Source organism: Caretta caretta, chromosome 1 (assembly GCF_965140235.1).
Source record: "Caretta caretta isolate rCarCar2 chromosome 1, rCarCar1.hap1, whole genome shotgun sequence".
NCBI classification, from domain to species: Eukaryota; Metazoa; Chordata; order Testudines; family Cheloniidae; genus Caretta; species Caretta caretta.
The window spans coordinates 349,653,598-349,674,406 of NC_134206.1; the positions used below are offsets into that span (position 1 = coordinate 349,653,598).

The 20,809-nt window shown below is 49.7% G+C and overlaps 1 protein-coding gene across 2 annotated transcripts in view; it reads right to left on the reverse strand.

Annotated features, from left to right (window-relative positions):
• The window catches only part of STRIP2 (striatin interacting protein 2), a 67,432-nt gene that overhangs the window by 21,426 nt on the left and 25,197 nt on the right, over positions 1 to 20,809 (reverse strand). Inside the window, exons 4-18 of one of the 2 annotated variants that reach the window (XM_048836776.2) lie at positions 20,461 to 20,595; positions 18,716 to 18,836; positions 18,140 to 18,208; positions 17,007 to 17,113; positions 16,493 to 16,620; positions 14,902 to 15,087; positions 14,058 to 14,281; positions 12,631 to 12,696; positions 11,407 to 11,470; positions 9,919 to 9,990; positions 9,162 to 9,236; positions 7,119 to 7,216; positions 6,265 to 6,391; positions 3,051 to 3,151; positions 773 to 839 (exon numbers count right to left, since the gene is read on the reverse strand). In XM_048836776.2, coding sequence (XP_048692733.2) covers positions 773 to 839; positions 3,051 to 3,151; positions 6,265 to 6,391; positions 7,119 to 7,216; positions 9,162 to 9,236; positions 9,919 to 9,990; positions 11,407 to 11,470; positions 12,631 to 12,696; positions 14,058 to 14,281; positions 14,902 to 15,087; positions 16,493 to 16,620; positions 17,007 to 17,113; positions 18,140 to 18,208; positions 18,716 to 18,836; positions 20,461 to 20,595 — 1,640 coding nt within the window. The remainder of the gene's footprint in view (positions 1 to 772; positions 840 to 3,050; positions 3,152 to 6,264; positions 6,392 to 7,118; positions 7,217 to 9,161; positions 9,237 to 9,918; positions 9,991 to 11,406; positions 11,471 to 12,630; positions 12,697 to 14,057; positions 14,282 to 14,901; positions 15,088 to 16,492; positions 16,621 to 17,006; positions 17,114 to 18,139; positions 18,209 to 18,715; positions 18,837 to 20,460; positions 20,596 to 20,809) is intronic. The other variant, XM_048836777.2, reaches the window with a different exon arrangement.

Consider the following 20,809-nt stretch of genomic DNA (forward strand, 5'->3'; position numbering starts at 1 on the left):
CTACCAAGAGCAGCCATGCAGGGGAAGGATAACTCCTTTCCCTCCCCAGCGTCTCCAGACTAGCAGCTAGGAGCCCCAGGCTCCCAGCAGCAGGGGAGATCAGATTTCACGGGAAAGGGCTGATTTCATGGTCCAAGACATGTTTTTCACGGCCATGAAGTTGGTAGGGCCCTACAGATAATGTAGGGAACACTAGTCTGGACTGGCCTCTGGCTCATAGAAGATGGGTTGAATCAAAGTCCTTCCAGAGGAGAACCTTGCCCCATCTCCCCACTGCCAGAAAGTCTCCCTCTCTCCTCACTCTCCAGTCCAACAGTCCCTGCTTCTGCTTGATCCAGCCATCCTCTCTGGGTTCCCAGGGTTACAACATTAAATGTGGAGTCTAAACTCCTCTTCAGAGACCCTTTAAAATGACTGTGGTTGTGAATCTGCCATTATGATGCGTCATCTCCAGTCCAGGTATGTCTGACCCAGACAAAGTAGTTTACGCTTAATAGCAACTGGATATTGACGACTTCTGGTTAATAGCGAAATTTTGCTGGGAACCAATCCCGTCCCATTGCCTGTAATGTTAATGGGACTCGAAGGTTTGCCATGGTATGCTGCTTATTGACATGATTTTGAAGAAAGGCCCCAGCTGCAGGCAGGTCTGTAGGGCTGCAGCCGGAGAAGGAAGTGCTGGGACATGCCTGCAGCTGGTGGTGAGCCCGTCCTAAGCGCTTCCTTCTGGGGCTGCAACGTCTGTTACAAGGGTTATTGATGTTCTCCTTACCAGGCTTTCCGCAGTGAGCTCAGGCAGCTCATGAACTGTGCAGTGTGGATAATCCAGGACAGAGATGCTGTGGGAGACAGGGAAGGGGGAAGAGAGTCATTCATGAAGCAGCAGATCAATATTCAAGGAGCTGTTCTAAACCGGTCACCATTACTTTTCCCCAATCAACCATTATGATCTCCAACCCTAGCTCACTACATCCTGCATCTTAGACTAGATGGTCCTTGCGGTCCCTTCTAACCCTATGATTCCAGGATTCTTAATTACAGTGACCCTAACTGGCACAGGCAGAACTGTGCAGCTGTGACTTCCCCACCCCACACGCCAAGTTGTTGGGCGCTGCTAGGAAGTCACTTGCTTTCCAAGTAGGTCACGATTTCTCAAAAGTTTTCTTAGTGTGAGCCACACTGAAGAGCCTGTCTTGCAGATGCACCTGCCTTTTGCATTTCTGATTGACAGACTACCTCCCATCCTATTTCCAAACTCGTGACACCTTCTGTCTCTCTGCTCAACAGCACTTGTCAATTTCTTATTGCTCTAAAGTACATCCTGAGTGCAGCACTAAAGACTCCAGTAATTTGGATCCATTAAGCCAAAACAGATTAGCTATTTATAGATTTTAAAAAACCCTAGGTTAAAATAATAAGAGATCTGACTTACTTAAACTGATAGTAGCAAGGAAATTCAGAGTGAAGGCTGCAGACCTCTCTATCACCCCTTCAGGCTTTCATGTCTTAATATAAAGTTGCCATTAAAGAATAAATAAATACACCCAGTCCCCCACCCCAAGACATGCACACACCTAAAATGAGTAGCCACATAATAAAATAGCTCTTGTTCGTGTGCTCTTTCTTATCCCTTCATCTTTTAAATGGGAATCTACAAACATCTACAGGGAATCTTCAAACAATAAGCTGACTTGCTGTATTGATTTCTGAGTCAGTGCCCATTCAGCGTAAAATCCCCAAATCAAAAAGACAGGTTTCAGAGTAACAGCCGTGTTAGTCTGTATCCGCAAAAAGAAAAGGAGGACTTATGGTACCTTAGAGATTAACCAATTTATTTGCGCATAAGCTTTCGTGAGCTATTGCAGCCAGACTTCACATAACACACCTGTTACAGTAAGACCATGTACAGGACTTCTACCTGCTCCCCAAAGATTGCACGCAGTTTCTATGCATGGTCAGAAACTGCTGCCCCACATTAACAACTTGTTCATTTACTTATTTGAACATAAGTCTTAGACTGTCAAGCAGCGTAGGCTCAAAGCTCAAAAGTTTTTGGGGAATCTTATAAAAGCTAATGTGAATAGAAACGTTCTCCGGAAAAGCAAAACTGTTTGGATTTAAGCTTCCACGCACTTGCGTGACTGTAACTAATAGAGGAAAATTTGGATTTTTAACGGCTCCAGAGTTAACATTATGTTTATTGTGTTTCACCCCCAATTTCTCCCCATTCAAAAGAACTGGGTCCAAATGGAAAAGCTGCAGCTTTTAATGACAAGAGAATAAACGTGCTTTGCACAAACAGCTGTTTTCCACCTTTAACTTTCTCAGATTAGAAGGGGAAAACAAACCCGTTTCCTTTCCCCCTGTGTATATAAACCTACAGTACAAGATAGAGATTAGCCCATAGAGCCAACTGAAGACCTATATGACATGCTGTTACAGCTCATTGTTCTCTCATCAATACTGTGTGTGGAACTGCATTTCGGGCGTGCCCAAATACCAAGTCCTACAGTAAACTGAAACTTCCAGCTGTCCCACGTCCAGAAAGTAACTGGAGAGCAAAGGAAACAGAACTGTGCTTCCCTGGAAGGAACTTATGCATGTGTAGCCTTATTCCTCTGTTCTCTATGTAGGTGTAGGTGTGTTTGGAGGTGCGTGCGTGTGTGCGCATCCAGACATGGCATATATAGATTTAATTAACAAGTCCAATATCTCGAATCACAGAGTAAAATAAAGGCCCTCCTATTTCAAGGCACTGATAATAAGCAGCAGTGGATTTCAGTGACACTTCTGTGACTATTTAAAGCCAGCTGGTCGGGGTCCAAAGAGCTGAGTGATAGACACGGGAGGTGAAGGCCCAGGAGATTCTGTCTACCCCATGCCTCTAACCTGCACAGGGCTGTTTCCCTGTCATGTGTTCTCTAGTACTCTGTCCTGCCTAGAACATGGCCCCTTACAGCTGCGTTGGTGACCACAAGAGGAAGATCTCCACGCACACAAAGCCCCTACTAAGCGCAGGAGGAAAAGGAACTGCTGCAAATGGGCTGTACCTGTTTTTGGCAGTGATGTAGGACATGATATTCTGGTTAAAGAACTTCAGGATCAGCGGGATACAGTTGGCAAACACCAAGTGCTGAGACACATACTCAAACTGCAGAAAAGAGGTGAACGCACACAGTCAGGCAGTATAGTTAAAAAAAAAAAATAAATCAAACAAAAGCCACATTTCTGCATCCAATTAAAAACCTTCTTCCATGGATTCGCCGCAGCTGGACCTTCTCTCTCTTGGCTCTTCCCCGTATGCCCGGTGCCAGTCTCCTGTACATTTCTCCCCACAACCCTACAATTGCTGAAGCGAGAGGGATCTCATCTGCAGAGCCTGCTCTCTGGAACAGCCTCCTCCTCTCTCTGCCAAATGGTCTCTCCAGCCCATTCCAAGTTTTAACTAAAAAACAAACTTTGTACATGCATCTTCAGTTCTCTCCCTCTGTTAATATTTAATCCTAAAGCCTTTGGAAATATGGTTGCAATGGCTACAACCTAAAGTACAACTGATCTGTATATAGATTGCTACAAATAGAGGCATTCCTCTTCTAACCAATTACCCAGGGATTTAGAGCAAACTCCCATTGGAAGGAATGGTTTCTTCCTTTATTTTTACACAGCACAGAACAAGTTGTCAGTGCTCAATGACTTTGGACAGTGGTGATTCGGACACAATTAATACTTAACCATTCTCTGTCTAGGTATTACAAACTGCACCCCTACTCTGGTGTTTAGGCACCAGTAGCCAGTCTCTTCCCATCAGAGCATCTTGAAGTGTTTACAAACATTACAATGATGCCTCATGTTTCTCTCTTCCCTGACCGTGTTTTACAAAGAGGGTCATTAAGGGCTTGTCTACATGGGGAGTTATTCCAAAATAGCTACTGCTGGTTAAGTCCATGTATGGACACACTTGTTGCAAATTAGCGTAAACCACTTTGGAAGTGGATTAAACTAATTTGGAACAAGGCCAGAACAAGAGCATCCACAGATTGAATTGGTCAGGAAGCACTACTCTGCTTTAAATTCACACTCTTCCATATTCCCGATTAATTTCCATGTGTAGACAAGCCCTAAGGCACACAGAGGGGGACTGACTGGCCCAGGGTCACACAGCAAGCCAAACTCAGAGTCAAAACAAGACCAAGGAGTTTGGACTCCTGGTTCTAAATTCCTAATACAGAGTATGGGAGCAGACAGAGCAGCACTGTAAAATGCAAAGACTGGCCCACAGGGGTCATGCTAAGCTGGTCTCAGCTAATAGCTCAACCAGGGGGAGCTCCCTTTTTTCTCACCAAGCAGAACTGTTGGTCCCTCTTTGGGTATGTCTACACTACAGCTGGGAGTGAGCCACGCGCTAACTCAGGCAGAGCTAGTGTGCTAAAAATAGCAGAGTGGGCATGGGTAGCAGCTCGGGCTCACTACCCAAGTCCAAGCCTGCCTGAGCCCATCTAGCAACAGCCACACACATCTATTTAGCCCACTAGCTAAAGCAGAGCCAGTTCCTGTTGGTCTGACCAGGCTGGGAGGCACGCTGCCAGCTGCAGCACGGACATCACCTCAGTGTCTTCCAACAGAACCATGGAGGATGTACAGAGAGACAGCACTGGAAGCAGGGGGGCAGAAGCGCCCTAAAAGGGGTAGGGGGCACAGGTGCCCAAACCGTGGCCCTGCGCTATGACTCCCCCTGAGGCCCCACCCTCGCACCACCTCTTCCTTCAAGACCCCTTCCCACTCCCCCCGTCACTCGCTCTTACGGCTGGTAAAAAGTCGGGGGGCCATGGCTCTCTGTCCCCTCTTGGCTGGGAGTCTCCACTGATTAGCCAAGTCCCCTCCAGCTTCTGGCCAACCGCTGGCCAGCCCAGCACACTGGTGGTCTGACAGCCCCACGTTTCCCAGAATGAGGTGACATCAGGGTGACCAGATGTCCTGATTTTATAGGGACAGTCCTGATATTTGGGGCTTTGTCTTGTATAGGTGCCTATTACACCCTGTCCCAATTTTTCACACTTGCTATCTGGTCACCTTAGGTGACATGCTGTTTGCAGATTAATTACAAACAGGAAGAGGACCCTCATTTCTGCTGATCACTTGGCTCCACAACGGCCAAGCTCTGGTACAAGCAGACAGACGCAGCAGGGAGCAACCCTTGGCAAAGCCCCTGGGTGAACAAAGCACCTGGCCGGAACATCATTTTACCAGTAACCTCAGTGACCCTGATATACACACGCAGCTGGATGCGACATTTACACAAACATGAAGGGTCACAAAACTAGAGCCAGGACGTAAATCTGGTTTGTTCTGCTTGAAATGGAGTTTATTGCCCTGGCAGTCTAAGCTCAGGAATAGCAGCCGGATCGCTGAGAGGTTCCTGCTTTTTTTGCTCTGTTTTCCAGCACAGGTGACAGATGCAAAAGGCACTTTAATGTCTCACCCAGGGTTAAACAACAAGCAGGATCAGAACCTAGGAGCCCCCTGGATGCCATTTCTCCACACTACCTGCTGGATCGCATGCACCCTCGTGCCACAATAAAGGGGGAAAATGAGAGAACGCCCTCCTGTGCTAAGGGGAGCAAGTTGCAAACACATAAGGGGGCATGAGGGACCCACTGCAGCTGGGGATCATAACATTTAGTGTATTAATGTCAAATGGGTATTCGGCATGCAAAGTGGCTGCACTACTGGGCCGAGGATGCAGCCCAATGTAGTGTTTAGTCAGCCACTGTTAATAAGGGAACCCCTTAGCATGGTCACAACACCGTTCGGTCCGGTTTAGACTCAGGCCAAACGAAACTGTGTTAGGATGCAAAGGCGAAAGTCTCTAACTCTTAACTCTAGATTCCCCGACTACCTGTAGTTTAGACAAGGCCTCAGAGGGGTTTGGCTAGTCCCCATCCCCATCCCCTTCCCACTCCTGGCAGGGGGAAAGAAATGTCTTCCCTTCAGGCTGAACACAGATGTAGCCAAGTTTTGGCCACGGTGAAATAATCACGTGGAGGTTTACAAGGGGACACAGCCTTGTGGAAGTGACCCAAACACAACCAAAGCCAAGACATGTACTGTCACTCGTCCTGTGCTAATAATGCTAAAGAGGATATGCCCTGGGGCTAAAGGTCACCACTGAGGTAGACCAAGCCGCAGCTGCTCTCCAGGCGACACTAACCTGAACACACCTGCCCTGCGAAGCACCTAGCAATGGCCTTCTCATATAAAGCTCACCTGGTAGATGTGGTTCAGTTTGAAATGCTTCAGCAGCAGCAGCAGCGTGGCCGAAATGCTCTTCACAATGATCTCTTTGTGTCTGTTTACATCGACCCCCAATTTCATGCTCTGAAGAACTGTGATGCTAGTGTGGAAGGAGAAAGGGAGGGACAGATCCATGTACAATGAGCATTACTGGGATGGGATTTTTGTTCTGATTGGTTTCTATTCATCTGCATGGGCTCTATATAAAGGGGGTTTTTCACTGAACCTGCCACCCAAACAGGACCCCGCACTGTCCTTATCCCTGGGCCTCCTGCTCCCAACATGTCCTGCCTAGGGGCACCATAGTGGGTCACAGAACGGATGGACTACAGCACACAAGGAGAATCTGGGATGGAGCTTGTTACAGGAGTAAACTAGAACGAAAAGGGCTCTCCCAGAGACGCACTCTGCCTACAGAGCAGTAAAGCTTTACTTCTTGTACTGGTTGGTTTAATTTTGACATTTTGCCATAAGTAGCCTTTTCTTTTGTGCTGCATTCTGGCCACAAGAGCTCTACTGAATCAGGTGAACAAGCATGGGTCACTCCCAGTAGAGATCAATTGGGGTCACAGCCATTCACGTTAACAGAGCACGAGGACTGGTCTGGTACAGCCTGCGGCACTGAAAGGGTCAGAGGTCCAGCAAAGACCATTCACTCACATGGATCCCTTTTTCCCCATGAAAACAGAAACTTCATCTCCAGAGGAACATGTGGATTCTGCCATCCCAGAAATGGGAAATCGCTGCATTACCCACATCAGCCAGGAGACCGTGTTGTTGCTGAAACAGCCAGCACTCAGCTGCCTGTCACCCACCCACGCACTTACGGCATCTCCTCGGGCAACACGTCTGCCAGGATGTTGATGGAGTCGGTCTTGGCTTTGGAGGTGGGTGCTGCAGCCAGGAGAATCTTCAGCAAAGCAATCTGCAGAGGGAGAGGAATCCCCCCCAGCCCCCAAATACATTGAGAACAAGCAGGCACTAGAGGCCCGTGTACAAACAACACGTGGCGGGAGGAAGGAATTTCGTTTTCGCTCATGTGACGGAGTTGCAGCCTGGAACCAGCGTTGGTCTCAGGTTATGTGCAGGACACAGGCTGGGCTACTCCTGAAACTAACAGGGGAAGTGAAGCCTCCAGCAGAGCTGTAAGTAGACGTCCTACAAGGTGGGCAGTTTGGCTCTGGGAATTGGGAGTGGCATACCGACTCTTTCATTGTTGGGCTGCCTGTTCAAACTTAGCCAAGTAGTGACTCTCAGTGGTCATCAAGCTGTTTGCTGGCCCATCTGCAGCAAGCTGGTGGTTTGGAGGTCGGTTCCTAGCATGACAAGGGTCCCCATCACAGACCCAATACCACTCTGGCACTAACTGGAAGGGACCTCAAGAGATCATCTAGTCCAGTCCCCTGCACTCATGGCAGGACTAAGTATTATCTAGACCATCCCTGACAGGTGTTTGTCTAACTTGCTCTTAAAAATCTCCAATGATGGAGATTCCACTACCTCCCTAGGCAATTTATTCCAGTGCTTAATCACCCTGACAGTTAGGTTAACCTATCCTTAGAGGTTAAGAAAAACAATTCTTCTCCCTTCTCCCTGTAACAACATTTTATGGACTTGAAAACAGTTATAATGTCCCCTCTGTCTTCTCTTCTCCAGACTAAACAAACCCAATTTTTTTCCAATCTTCCCTGATAGATCATGTTTTCTAAACCTTTAATAATTTTGGTTCTCCAATTTGTCCACAGCTTTCTTGAAATGTGGCACCCAGAACTGGACACAATATTCCAGTTTCAGAGTAACAGCCGTGTTAGTCTGTATTCACAAAAAGAAAAGGAGTACTTGTGGCACCTTAGAGACTAACCAATTTATTTGAGCATAAGCTTTCGTGAGCTACAGCTCACTTCGTCCGAAGTGAGCTGTAGCTCACGAAAGCTTATGCTCAAATAAATTGGTTAGTCTCTAAGGTGCCACAAGTACTCCTTTTCTTTTTGCGAATATTCCAGTTGAGGCCTAATCAGCGCGGAGTGGAGTGGAAGAATAACTTCTCATGTCGTGCTTACAAAACTCCTGCTAATACATCCCAGAATGATGTTTGCTTTTTTTGCAATAGTGTTACACTGTTGACTCATATTTAGCTTTTGATCCACTATGACCCCTAAATCCCTTTCTGCAGTCCTCCTTCCTAGGTAGTCATTTCTCATTTTGTATGTCTACGACTGATTGTTCCTTGCTAAGTGGAATATTTTGCATTTGTCTTTATTGAATTTCATCCTATTTACTTCAGACCATTTCTCCAGTTTGTCCAGATCATTCTGGATTTTAATCCTATCCTCCAAAGCACTTGCAACCCCTTGAGCTTGGTATTGTCCACCAACTTTATAAGTATACTCTCTATGCCATTATCTAAATCATTGATGAAGATATTGAACAGAACTGGACCCAGAACTGATCCTTGCAGGACCCCACTTGATATGCCCTTCCAGCTTGACTGTGAACCACTAATAACTCCTCTCTGGGAACGGTTTTCCAACCATTTCTGCACCCACCTTATAGTAGTTCCATCTAGGTTGTATTTCCCTTGTTTGTTTGTGAGAAGATCATGCAAGATAGTACCAAAAGCCTTTCTAAAGTCAAGATATACCACATCTACTGCTTCCCCCGTATCCACAAGGCTGGTTACCCTGTGATGGTCTCAGCAGAGAGGACAAGGGTTGGGTGGGCCAATGCAGCTGAACTCTCTCTTATCCCTGCAGGTGGCTCCACCAGGTCAGGGCTGAACCTTAGTGAGAAGGAAGCCTGCACTGATGATTTGAGTCTCCAGGGTGCTCAGTAAACCACCAGTGGTGAGCTTTCAAAAAATATAGACTTACCATATACTGGGGGAGGTTGTATAACATTGCCCGATAGAGCATCTCACAGGGGGTCTCCTGAACTTCCTCCTCCCCCTAGCAGGCGACAAACAGATACGGAAGGAAAAAATAGAGCTGTCACTCAATCACGGAGGTACGTCAGAGACGTCCCCCTCCCGCCAGAGCCCAGCTCGAGGTGGAGCGGCACCACATCCGTGTCAGGACGCTGCCTGGCTTTTCAGAACTGCTGCTGGGACAGGTACAATCCAGATCAAAGCCCAAGAATGGTGTTGCCTTAGAGAAGGGGAGGCCAATGCGTGTCCTGAGGTTCAAAGTAAACCTATGGCGTTTGATGACACAGCCATCATCTTTAATACAAGCATGCAGCCTCCAATGACTACAAGTCCCAGCATGCAATGCTCCATCTTGTGCGACCCGCCCACTGGGATCAAAGTGGAGCAATGCATTTTAGGACCTGTAGTCCATGCAGTCTGTATCTGTGTATCAAATCTGGTACCTGTTTCAAAAAGTAGACAGTGGTTGCCCTGTTCTGTTGCATGTAACTTAGATGCAGCCCTCAGGGTCCTAGCAAATGGGCAGTGAGGTGCCACTTTCTAGACTCCAGCTATTTCCTTTCCACTTGGATATCTTCACTTCAGCCCTCCGTGGACACACACAGAGCAATCAGCATGCCATGGTAACACTCGACAATGACGCACTCCTTAGAAACTGCTCCTTCAGACACACAGTCTAGCTGTGGAGGGTACTGGTTTCTTACCAGTGACATGGGACACTTCTCCAGCTCCTCTTCGTTTTTGATCTGAACATCCGAGATAGAGACATACTTGTGCTGGAGAAACACAAACCAGAGAGGCAGAGTAACACCAGGACTGAAAGAGAAGGAACACACTGTGCAATGAAAAACAGGCCAATCTCCCTCTCCTGTTCAGCCAGGGTAGGGTTAGATTTACAGATCCCACCAGAAAAGGTCTTCACAGAGGTGTGAGAATTCATCCCGCATGGGATACTCCTATGGCTGTGACATGCTTTACAAACTACCCAAACTCCTCCTAGGACAAGCAGAAATCACTTCAACCAGTACTGAAATGCAGCATCCTCTGGAGCACAACCCAGCAAGTGCTTAACAGTGCATAGCAACATCAGTGAAGGAGAAGAGACAAAGTCTGCTGCATCATCCAAATGCAACTGCAGGGCGAGTTTAGTTTGGCCAGCACCGGGGTTAACAACCCTAATGCTTGCAAAAGATTCCAGGGCAGATTTAATGACCTCAGATGGTTAAAACCTATGATTTCATCACTTATTTATATTGTGATAGCAGCCGAAGGCCTCAGTCAGGGACAGACTGTTAACAGAGACCCAGAGGACTGATTAAAAAGGGGTGGGTGGAGAGAGTATCTTTCCTTTTAGTTTCCTGTATTTGGTCTTCTTCAGCCAGGTGCTGGAAAGCAATAGGACCTGGGGCACAGGAGCGGATTTATTCTTCCCGGTGGGTGCTGCAACCCTGCCCCCCCTGAGGCTCCCCGCCCCCACTCTGCCCCTTCCTGCCACGCTCCGCCCCCTCCCCTAAGGTCTCACCCTCACTCTGCCTCTACCCGCCCGTGCTCCACCCCTCCCCCAAGGCCCCCCGCCCACCCACTGCTTGCTGCTCTCTCCCCTCCCCCAAGCACCTCCCTCCAGCTGCCAGACAGCTGATCTGGTGGCCCCCCTCAACAGCTGTGGCTGGTGGGTGCTGAGCACCCCCTATTTTTTTCTGGGGGCGCTTGAACTGGGGTATAAGTACAGGGTGTGGGGGCAGGTTCAGGCTTCAGGAGTAATGTGAATTCTATTGGGGAAGCAATCCTAGCCACACAGGATGGGTTAGAGGTCCAAGGGAGAACACCTAGACTCCCCAGTGCAACGAAGTTCAAATCCCCACAGGGTTGACTCAGTTTGTCAGCCTCCCAATGCAGACAGACAGAGCTGCAAAGTTTGCATGCACAAGACGCTAAGCCAGACATCCTGTCTGCTCAGTGCGCACACTGACGTTCTCTTTTGCATTGGTGATCCTGGCCAAAGATTTCCCCCGCTCCTATGGAATATACTATGCACGAGTTCCCACCCCAGAGGTGGCTGCATCCCAGCACTGCCGGGTGTAAGAACCAGTGGCGTTCTAGCAATTCAAGACATTGGACAAGCCATCCCCTATATCAAAATCCCGCAGATCAGAACAACAGCAGATGTTTAAGGCACAGAGCCACTGCATTACCTGCTTTAGAGTCTTCACGCTTTCGTGGATGGGCCGGGGCAACCCTACTAAGGTATCCGTGTCCCTGCAGGAGGGGAAGAAAGAAGATCGGTACAAGCCCAAAAGGGAGATCTGGAACGGACACTTTCCCTTTTGGATTTAGAGCAGAAGGCAGGCAGTCTGCTGTCAGATGAACGAAACCCAGATGTTCCAGGAACTCAATGTCTAAATGCCAAGATCACCCGCCCCTCTTCCCCGCCCTCATCTCCGCTCTGCCAGAGGGGCAGACGCTCCTAGGACATGCGACAAAAGGCACACGGTGAAATTCTGAACTCTGATACTCTGCCCCATGACCACAGCTACACAGAAAGGGAAGGTCGGCAGCCAGTGCTTTCCAGCTCTGCTCCGAAGGGCACAGGTTTGTTCCTGACTCAGAGAGAAAAGCGCTCACTGGATCACCAAACATCCCTCCCTGCAGTATCTGGTTGTTCTCTGAAGGTCTCCCAGGCCACCCACGACCAGTCCCACGCCTGTAAGATACAACTAGCTCCCAGCTCGTGGATGGCTCAGCAACACCAGGGGTCAGCGCAGGACTTGTCGGCTCCCTCCTGCCTCTCACACCAGACCAGACTGAGCCCCAGCCACCTTCGTTGCCACCCAGCTAACGCAGCCAGAATCAGCTGTGGAAGTTTTCAAGGTGGCCTGTGAAAATCTTCTCTCCTGGCAGCCCTTCTGCTGCCACACCAGCAGCTTCCAGCCCCTGCCCACACTGATGCCACAATGTACGCAGGGATTTTTCTGGACTAAGGTATCTGCACCAGCCACAACTCCCACTGCCCCTCCCACTCCCATCTCCTTACTCTCCTCCCCCTCCCATCAAAAGGCAAATTTATAACGGAATCAATCAGACCTGTGGAATAAGATGACCCGGGCCAGCTATGACCCTGACCCCTTGCTTGCACGAAGCGTCTGGTTCTCCACACTTGCTCTGTTTTTCATTAGACCGTAAGCTCTTTGGAGCAAGCACTGTCCGTTAGAACATGGTTTTACATTGCAACGTGGTTCTGATACAGACTGAGAATGGCCAAGCATCCTCCTAAGCCTTCAGGGTGCCAGCCTTCTCAAGAAAGCCGAGGACTAACACCTCCCAGCAGCAATCGAACGTGGCAATGACAGGAGATCAGGGGACAGACTTTGCTGGCAAAAGCCAAACCAACTCTATTCTCCCAGATGCCCAATACTCACTGTCCGAGGGTGAATCCAATGAATTTGTTCCTACTTGCCTCCAGGAAATGCTCAATGTCCTTCTGTCTGATAGAGTGGCAGGAGAAACAACCAGGGAGAGAAGGGAAAACACACATGTCCTGTCAGTACCAAGCTTGCTTGGACACCGAATACCAGACCCCCTGCATGTAACATCCAGCCTTGGAGTATTGCTTAGTGGAGTCGTTACTGCCACCTGGCAAACGGCTGCAATATAAACAAGATGATCGGGATTTATCCTAAACCTCTAGAGCCATTTAACATGTGGGTATAGTTGAGAAAGCGACTCTGTAAAACCAGCCCCTTCTTATCCAACCACTCTGCTCTCTGCAAGTCATCAAGGGCCACCTGCAGTCCACCTTATTGGCCCTACAGGTGTCGAAGAGCAAGTTGGTGCTGTTTTGCCTTGTGCATCCTTCCCTAGAACTGGTAGCTTAACACCATCAGTAGAATTTGTATTACCAGGTGAAGCTGTGAGAGGCAAAACTAACCCAGCTGAATTCCATATTCTATGGGGAATTTGCAACCAAACCAGAAGTCACTTAACTTGCAGGGTGAGAGAAGTTAAGGGCCCTGCAGTATTGCATACGCAGAGATAGAGACATCAGAGCCCCATGGGAAACAGGGTCCTGCCCATTTTAACGGGCAGGGCAGTGAACAGGCCTGGCAGCAGCTTCGTTTATCCCAGCTGATCAGCTTTAACCCTTGCACTGCTCCCAAACCAGAGAATTACGTGGGCTCCTGCATTTTAAAGTCCAGGTCAAATCCTGGCTCTACTGAAGTCAATGGCAAATCTCGCATTGACTTCAGTCGCGCCAGGATTTCAGCCACTACGCATAACACAACTCATGGATCAGTATCAGCTCTAGAAAGAGGCATGCCCCGCACCCCAGACCTACAACTGAGGTTCTCTGAGCTCCCAGATCACAGTGAAGCCACTGGAGGACGCTCACCATCCAGGCAGGTAAAAGACTCACTGCGTAACTGACAAGAGATGATTTCATTAAACAGCTGTCAAGACTAATTCCCTAAGGCCACAACTGGGGATGTACCCAGCTCTGGACTACCAATACTGGCTAGTAACACTGACCTTCATCCCCCATCTGTAAGAAGGAGCAAGCCAAGGGGTCTTGCACATGGAGTACAACAGAACCACCAACCCTACTTCCTGCAACACTTGGGATTTCCATGGTGGCCAGCATCCCCCCGCCATGGACCTGATTTGACCTTACTTGGCTTGTAAAGTCTTGGGAGATCCCAGCCAAAGGTGGTACGAGAAAAGCCAAGTAGGGAAAACAGTGAAGCCTTTTCAGTCCAACAAGTAGCAGGCAAACGTTCCACCAGTAATTCATTGCAACTTAAGGGGAGTTGGGGCAGGGGCGGATGACAATGAAATGAGAGGGTTATACCTGACTTTGGGTGCCCATGGAAGCCCTTTGGGGAAGGACACCCGCTCGATGGGCGGGCGCTGAGCTGGCACAGCCTGAATGATAGCTTCCCGCTCCATCAGGTCCAGCTCCCCCTCAATCCCGCTGTCTACATCGTCATTTTCCTCTTCATCCACTCCAGCCTCATCGTTCTTGAAAGGGTCCCTCTCATTATACATGTCCAGGCTGTCTTGCTTCACCAGGGGCTGTCACATGTGGAAACAGAGGAGAAATCAGTGGGGAGGAGGAAGGATTTTACAAACCCTCAGGCTCCACTTCCCTAGGGGGTCAGGAAACTGCGTGGGCTGAATACTGAAGTTTCTCCTGAGCAAGGACTTCCATCATTTTGCCTCGTCTCTTTATTTGGCATCTCAGCCTGGATGAAGCACATCCTCCCTACCTTCAAAATGGAGCCCCTGGCTGCTGGATTTTCTGCCCGCCCCAGAGGAAGTGGCGGAAGGTATCCTGCCCCCTTTGAATCCGATTTGTTTCTGCAAACTTTGGAACTGCTAAGCATAAAGCATCAGCTCAACCAGCTGAACTGGAGGAGAGCCCTGGTTTGCGGTCAGTAGTTCAGTACGTCGTGCTTTGCTCCTCTTAGCTGGGGATTAGACGATCGGGATGCACTCTTGCTTTCTTAATAGGAAAGCAAGCATGCCATCTCCAGGACGTGACCGGTGAACACGCCCACCCCCCACCGCTGCAAACCGGGCGAAGAGAAGGGCACTAGTGAACGCAACCTCTCCTGTTGGATGGAAGTTCCCTTCTGGAGGAATGCCACGCCACGAGCTACATCCCAGGAGCCTCTGCTATCACTAGCTCTCACCCGCCTGCTCCGGTGCCCACGTTTCGACGGCTGCTGGTCCAGGAGTTCGATGGTGTAGGTGGGAGGCGACGCAGCCCGCATGCGGCGCATGACCTGGATGCTGTCCTCCGGGAGAGGCGGCAGGCCCAGCTCCTCCCGCTTCCTCATTTTCATGGCCTGGAGGGCTTCAAATCCCCCCAGGGTGAACTGCGGGCCACCAGGCCAGGTGTAAAAGAGAAAGAAGGGAAAATGAGCCGTGCCTCACCCCCCCCGGAAACCAGCAGGGATGTACTCCGCACAGCTCAGCCTTGCCTCTGCAGCCGCTTCCCACGCGAGGCAGCGACACTGCTATTTACACCTGCTCTAGCGTAAGGAGACCTACCTCCAGTGTGTGTGCAAACGCAGGGGAATCACACCCCTAGCTCGCAGACTAGACGTAGCATCAGCTCCTCTTGTGCTACCCTAAGTAATTCTCCTCTCTCTTTGGGGTTTGCACCCTGCAAAGGGAGGCCTGTGCCCACCCTTAACTGTCGCTGGGCGAAACTAGATCTTCTCTCTCCTAGGAAGATAATCCAGGTGCAGCCATGCAAGATGAGGGCTATTCCCTCCTGGCTCCAAAGCCAAAACTCGCAGCGGGGCCTTTTTCGTTCCCTATCAAGCTACAAACCCACGCCTAATCTGCTGCCCACTACCATCCCCAGTGATCTTTCAACACACTCGAGGAAACTCTCTAGCCAGAGTCATGCAACCCAGACTAGCTGATCTGAACGGTCCCGTCTGGGCCTATAAAATAAAATATGAGTATTTCTGCTTCCCAGGCAGGCATTTTCCTCTCATTTAATTATGGGTGTTTCCAAACTACTTTCCCATGGACGTTTTTCCACATTCCATTCCATGATGTTATTTCTCATCCAGATTTCTATATGCTGTATTGCCTCCCGCCTCCCCAGCATTTCTACATCCTTTTGGGTAACATGTCACTTACTCCCTCTTCCAGATATTTATGGATGGTATTTAATGAGCCCGGACCTAACAGGAACCCCTGCGGTATCCTACTCCTATCTTTTTCAGCCCATATTTAACTCTCACAAAAATCTTGCATGTATGATTCTTCAACCAGTTTGCTTTCCAAATTATGTTCTTTGTCCCCAAGCCAACCTGAATTCATTTCTCAAGTAAGATTTCTTGAGATGCTATGACAAATGTTTTGCTAATCTCCAAATGTCACATCTGGCACATCCCTTCATCCAGTAACCTTGGAGAGCTTTATACTTTATAAACTCCCAACACAGTCTGTTGCTCATGGGGCGATTGTATGCTAGGCATACACAGATCATTCTTGCTCAGAAGTTTCTGTGTTACAGAAGCTGGTGGTGAAAGTAACTCAACCCAGGAGATCCCCTTGGACCAGTGCAGATTGCTCCCTCTTGTATATTGTCTAGTGCCTTTTTCAATCTAGCATTAAATGCGTTTTAAGTGACGAGGAGACTTCGATGCTGGGACCTCTACAAGGCTGAGTTAATTAGCAAAGGGAGGCCAGGTAGCAGCCTCCCAATATATAACCCCCTTCCCGATTCAGGAGATTCTTGAAAAGCAAAAGAATTGCACCCACCAGAAGCACCTTCCACAGCAGGAGCAGGACCTTCTTCATGGGGAAGTGCGGAGCGTGCCCACTGCAGAACTTGGCCACCATGGTGAAGAGCAACAGAGCAAATGGTTCTTCACTGTGCACAGGAAAACCTGTGAGGGACGGGACCGAAACAAGCTTAGAATAAAGAGAATCTCCCCCGCTCCCCATGCTCTCGCCGCTGGAGTGAGTTTATTAGCACGTCACGCAGGCCTTGTCAGGGACATTGTATTCGCTGATGGTGCCAACAGCAACCAGCCCCCAACAATCCCCCCCATCCATCACTAAAGACTCCACAGTCTTAGCCCAAACTTGGCTTGACCTTGGGCTGGTGGAATAAGGGGGATCCCTTTACATTTGATAGTGGTTTGTTCCTTCTGGTTTTACAGCTACCACTCAGAGGCCGTCACAGCACGGGACAGTGGAGTGAGCTGCACCCCCCCAGACATGGTTGTGTGTGAGAGAGAAATGGAGCTTTGGAGGGTGGCCAGCTACTCACTCAGCTCTGTCCTGAAGGTCTCCCGGGAGCTCTTCCACTCAGGCGGGTCGGCCTCCACCTCCACACGGATGTTCTCCACCATCAGGTACATGACACTCAGCAGCACCCTGGAGAGAAGGCATCATGACAGGCAGGTCGCACAGCCACCCACAGTCCATTTCCACTACAGGTCGCCACCCCCTGTAGGATTTGCAGGGGATCCCAGCCTCTCCATTCCCCAGCTCCCAATTACTCCTCCTCCCAGGTGTGGTCAGGAGGCCAGCCTGCCCCTTCCACTACTAAGGCTGGTCCAAGAGGAGGAGAAAGTCTGGAAGGAAGGGGGTCTGGGGTTTTCCTGGAACAATCCAGTGACCTTCACTCTGCCCTAACAGCCAGGCAGCAGTAGAGCATGCAGGCCCTACATTACCATCCAGACTGTTCCACAATCTGCCCCCTGCGCCAGAGTCAGAGCCTGCAGGTCTCAAAGGCTGGACCTTCCATCGCACCGCATTGCAATTACTCGGGGTACAACCAGCGGATGCTTGTGGGACCCGCCGCGTTAGGGTGATGCCCTGGAATGATCCCATGGGGCCAGCAAGGTGACAGAAAGGACGACTAAAATAAACTGCATTTTCTCATCTGAGATACTGCTTCCCCCTTGGATTATGGGTTTACCCACCTGTTCCTGACCCCCCTCAGTTTGATCATCTCTCCCCACATATTCCTTCAGCTACAACATATCCAGGCAACCTTCCCCACAGCAAAGGACTTGCTGCAATCTTCTGGGGAGTCCATCAATGCCCCTTCAAGGCCAAAGAGGGAGTAGGGGCCATAAGACGACTTGAGGTTTCATCCCCTTTCCTCCCAGGAGCTGAATGTGCAGCTGCAGTAGCAAAGCCAGACTCTGCTGGCCCAGAGAGCTGAAGGCACTCGCCTCTCTCTGCAAGGCAACTGATGGGGCCACCAGACACCCTCGCTGAACTTAGCCTGAAGAGCTCTGATGCCTAAAAAATAAGCCTGGGGATTTCCCTGGCACTTTGGCCAAGGCAGCGGACAGACGGACTGGGAGCCCGCTGACCTGACAGCTCACGTCCCACTCAAGGGCGGGCGGACAGGTTCTAGAATGGAGGACATGGGGTGAAAAGACAGGTTACCTGAGCTCTGTGCTATCTGCTAAGGAGATGGCTGGTTTCCTCAGGGCACTGCTGCAAGCCTGGCTGTTGCTGCAATGAAGAAAGAGGACAACAGGAGTTCGTGGTCAAATCTCCCGTCAGTCAGTTGCTGCTCAGGATGGTGAGAGACTCCACCACTCAGACCAGACAAGGCCACATCTAGGGCCCATTTACACTATGAATAGCCAAAGACTCATAGAAGTGTAGGACTGGAAGGGACTACAGTAGGTCATCTAGTCCAGTCCCCTGCACCCAAGGCAGGACTATGTAATAACTAGACCATTCCTGACAGGTGTTTGTCTAACTTGTTCTTAAAACCTGCCAATGACGGAGATTCCACAGCCTCCTTGGGTCTTTCTACACTGAACCATCTACACTAAATGGTCCTTTCTACATTAAACCATCTCGCTCTCACAGAGTTAACTGCTCTGGTGATTAGACCACATTTGTTCAACCCCCCCCACTCCACTAGCAAGTAGCCAAAACCAAAAGGGGGCATCCCACAGACGTATGTGTTATAAAGACGAGAGCAGACCAGAGAATGCTAAACCCTCTCACTCAATCTCCATGTTCAGTAGCTCCAGGAAGGCTGAGAAAGTCCCCATCTGGTACAGCAGGAAGTTATTGTGCCGAGACCAATGTAGGACCTCCGCTTCCATGTCACACTCGCCAAATACACCTGGGAGAACAGAGAGGCCGATGGAGCAAACCATGGGAAGAGAGGCAGCTTTAAGGTGAAGTTAGTGTTGGTGAAAGGTACCAGGCTGGCAGGACTGGAGTACAGGGAACAGGAGCAGCAACCATGCAAGCTTCCTCCGTCGCGATATGGAGGGACCACTTATCAGAGTGAGAGGGGAGTTTGGGCTCAGCTTCCCATTCAACCACTGGTTTCTCTCCAATTCTGCAGCCAACATGCTCAGAGTCTAACTGATCACCATATGTGGGGTGGGGAGGGAATTTCCCCCAAGTCAGATTGGCCGTGTGGGGGCGGTTTCGCCTTTCTCTGCAGCAGGGGGTGTGGGTTGCTTGCCAGAATCATCTGGGTATAATGCATTAAATCAATTCCCTGGATTTGGTGCTAGACAACAATCCAGGAGGAACTGCACCGAGAACCAACCCCTAATTCCACCCGTCCACCCTCACAAGACGGCTGATATTAAATAACTGCACAACAATACATCCACGTGCAGGAATCGCCAACGCCCAGTCAAAGAAACCTCCCTCAACAGGGGCAAATGATGAAGGGCAAACACTTCCAGTTTCCATTTCATGTAAGGTTGGTCATGATTTGGGAGGAGGGGAAGAGAAATTAACTCAGAAAGTGAGGGTCTCATAGTGCCGAAGATCAGCCTGACAATATCCAATTACCCCCTGGCTGACCTGCACAACATGAAAAAGGAGAAGGAAGAACAGAAGGAAACACAGGAAGGAAGGGGGGTGGGGGGAGAAGAGAAGCCAAGTGTGGGGGAAAGGGAGATGCTTAGTGAGGAACCACCCAGCTGGGCACTGAGGGACCCTGCTGTAAATTGAGATCATAAAGGGTCTCCTATGGGACTCTCTTCAAGCAGACCAAGCAGCCTGCAGGTGATAACTTAGTCCCTGCTGACCTGGACTGGATTTATTCCAGCAACCTCCACACTAGGCATTTCTAATGCCCAATTACTGCAGAACCTAGGTGCCGAGTACCTGGCAGCATCCAGATCTAGAGATCTAAGTCTTCAATTTCTATTCCCAATCCCATGAACCATTCAGTCTCCTGAGATTTATTTCTTAACTATGACATCAGCACTGCCTCTGGATGCACAATAGCCTTCGGCGGACACTAGCATACCACGGTGACAGGCAATGCAGAAATACCGTAAATGCTTGTGTAAATGAAGATGCTATTTGCATCCAGCTGGGGTGAAATCTACCCCGTATTAGCCGGCCACACACTAAAGTGTCTGCGTGGCCCCTGCTGTCATGCACTCAGTTTCCTGGTGTACTTTGATCTATCCCATCTCAAAGTGGGACAGATCAAAGCACACCTAGGAACTTTTAGCATCCAGTAGCCGGTTCCACACAGACACAGCGTGTGGCAGGCAAGCACCAGGCAGATTTTCACCCCAGCTTGACGAGAACTAAGTGTTCGTTTAAACAAGCCCTTAGACAACGCAGGGCTTCGAGAGTCAACCCATCGAGCACGGGGAGCAAACAATTCCTCCTCGCCTTAGGAGCAAACACCATGCAACCAACCTTTCCGAGTAAACCCACAGCACAAATGCCACCTGGCGCAGTGCCGTCTGCTGGGCGCAGGCAGTTACCTTGTGCCAAATAAAGGACAGCTCGTGCTGCTTTCAGCCTCTTGTCCCTGTTGACCACCTCCAGCCCGTCCAGCAACCGCATCACATAGGCCTTCTGCTGAGCCAGGTCCAGCTCCAGCCATCTCTTGCCCTGCACTGGAAACAAGAGATGAGAATGAGCCAGGATCTTGGCCCCGCAGTGGTCTGGTCCCTTTTCCTTCAGGGATCCTGTTCCAGCCTCTTTCAGATACTACAGAGATGGGTGTCAAAGCAGATGGAAGGAAGCCAAGTGGAATAGTGTCCAGTATCACTGGCATGCTGGAGACGCACACAGACTTTTCTGGGCACTAGACCAGTTTTCAGCACCCTC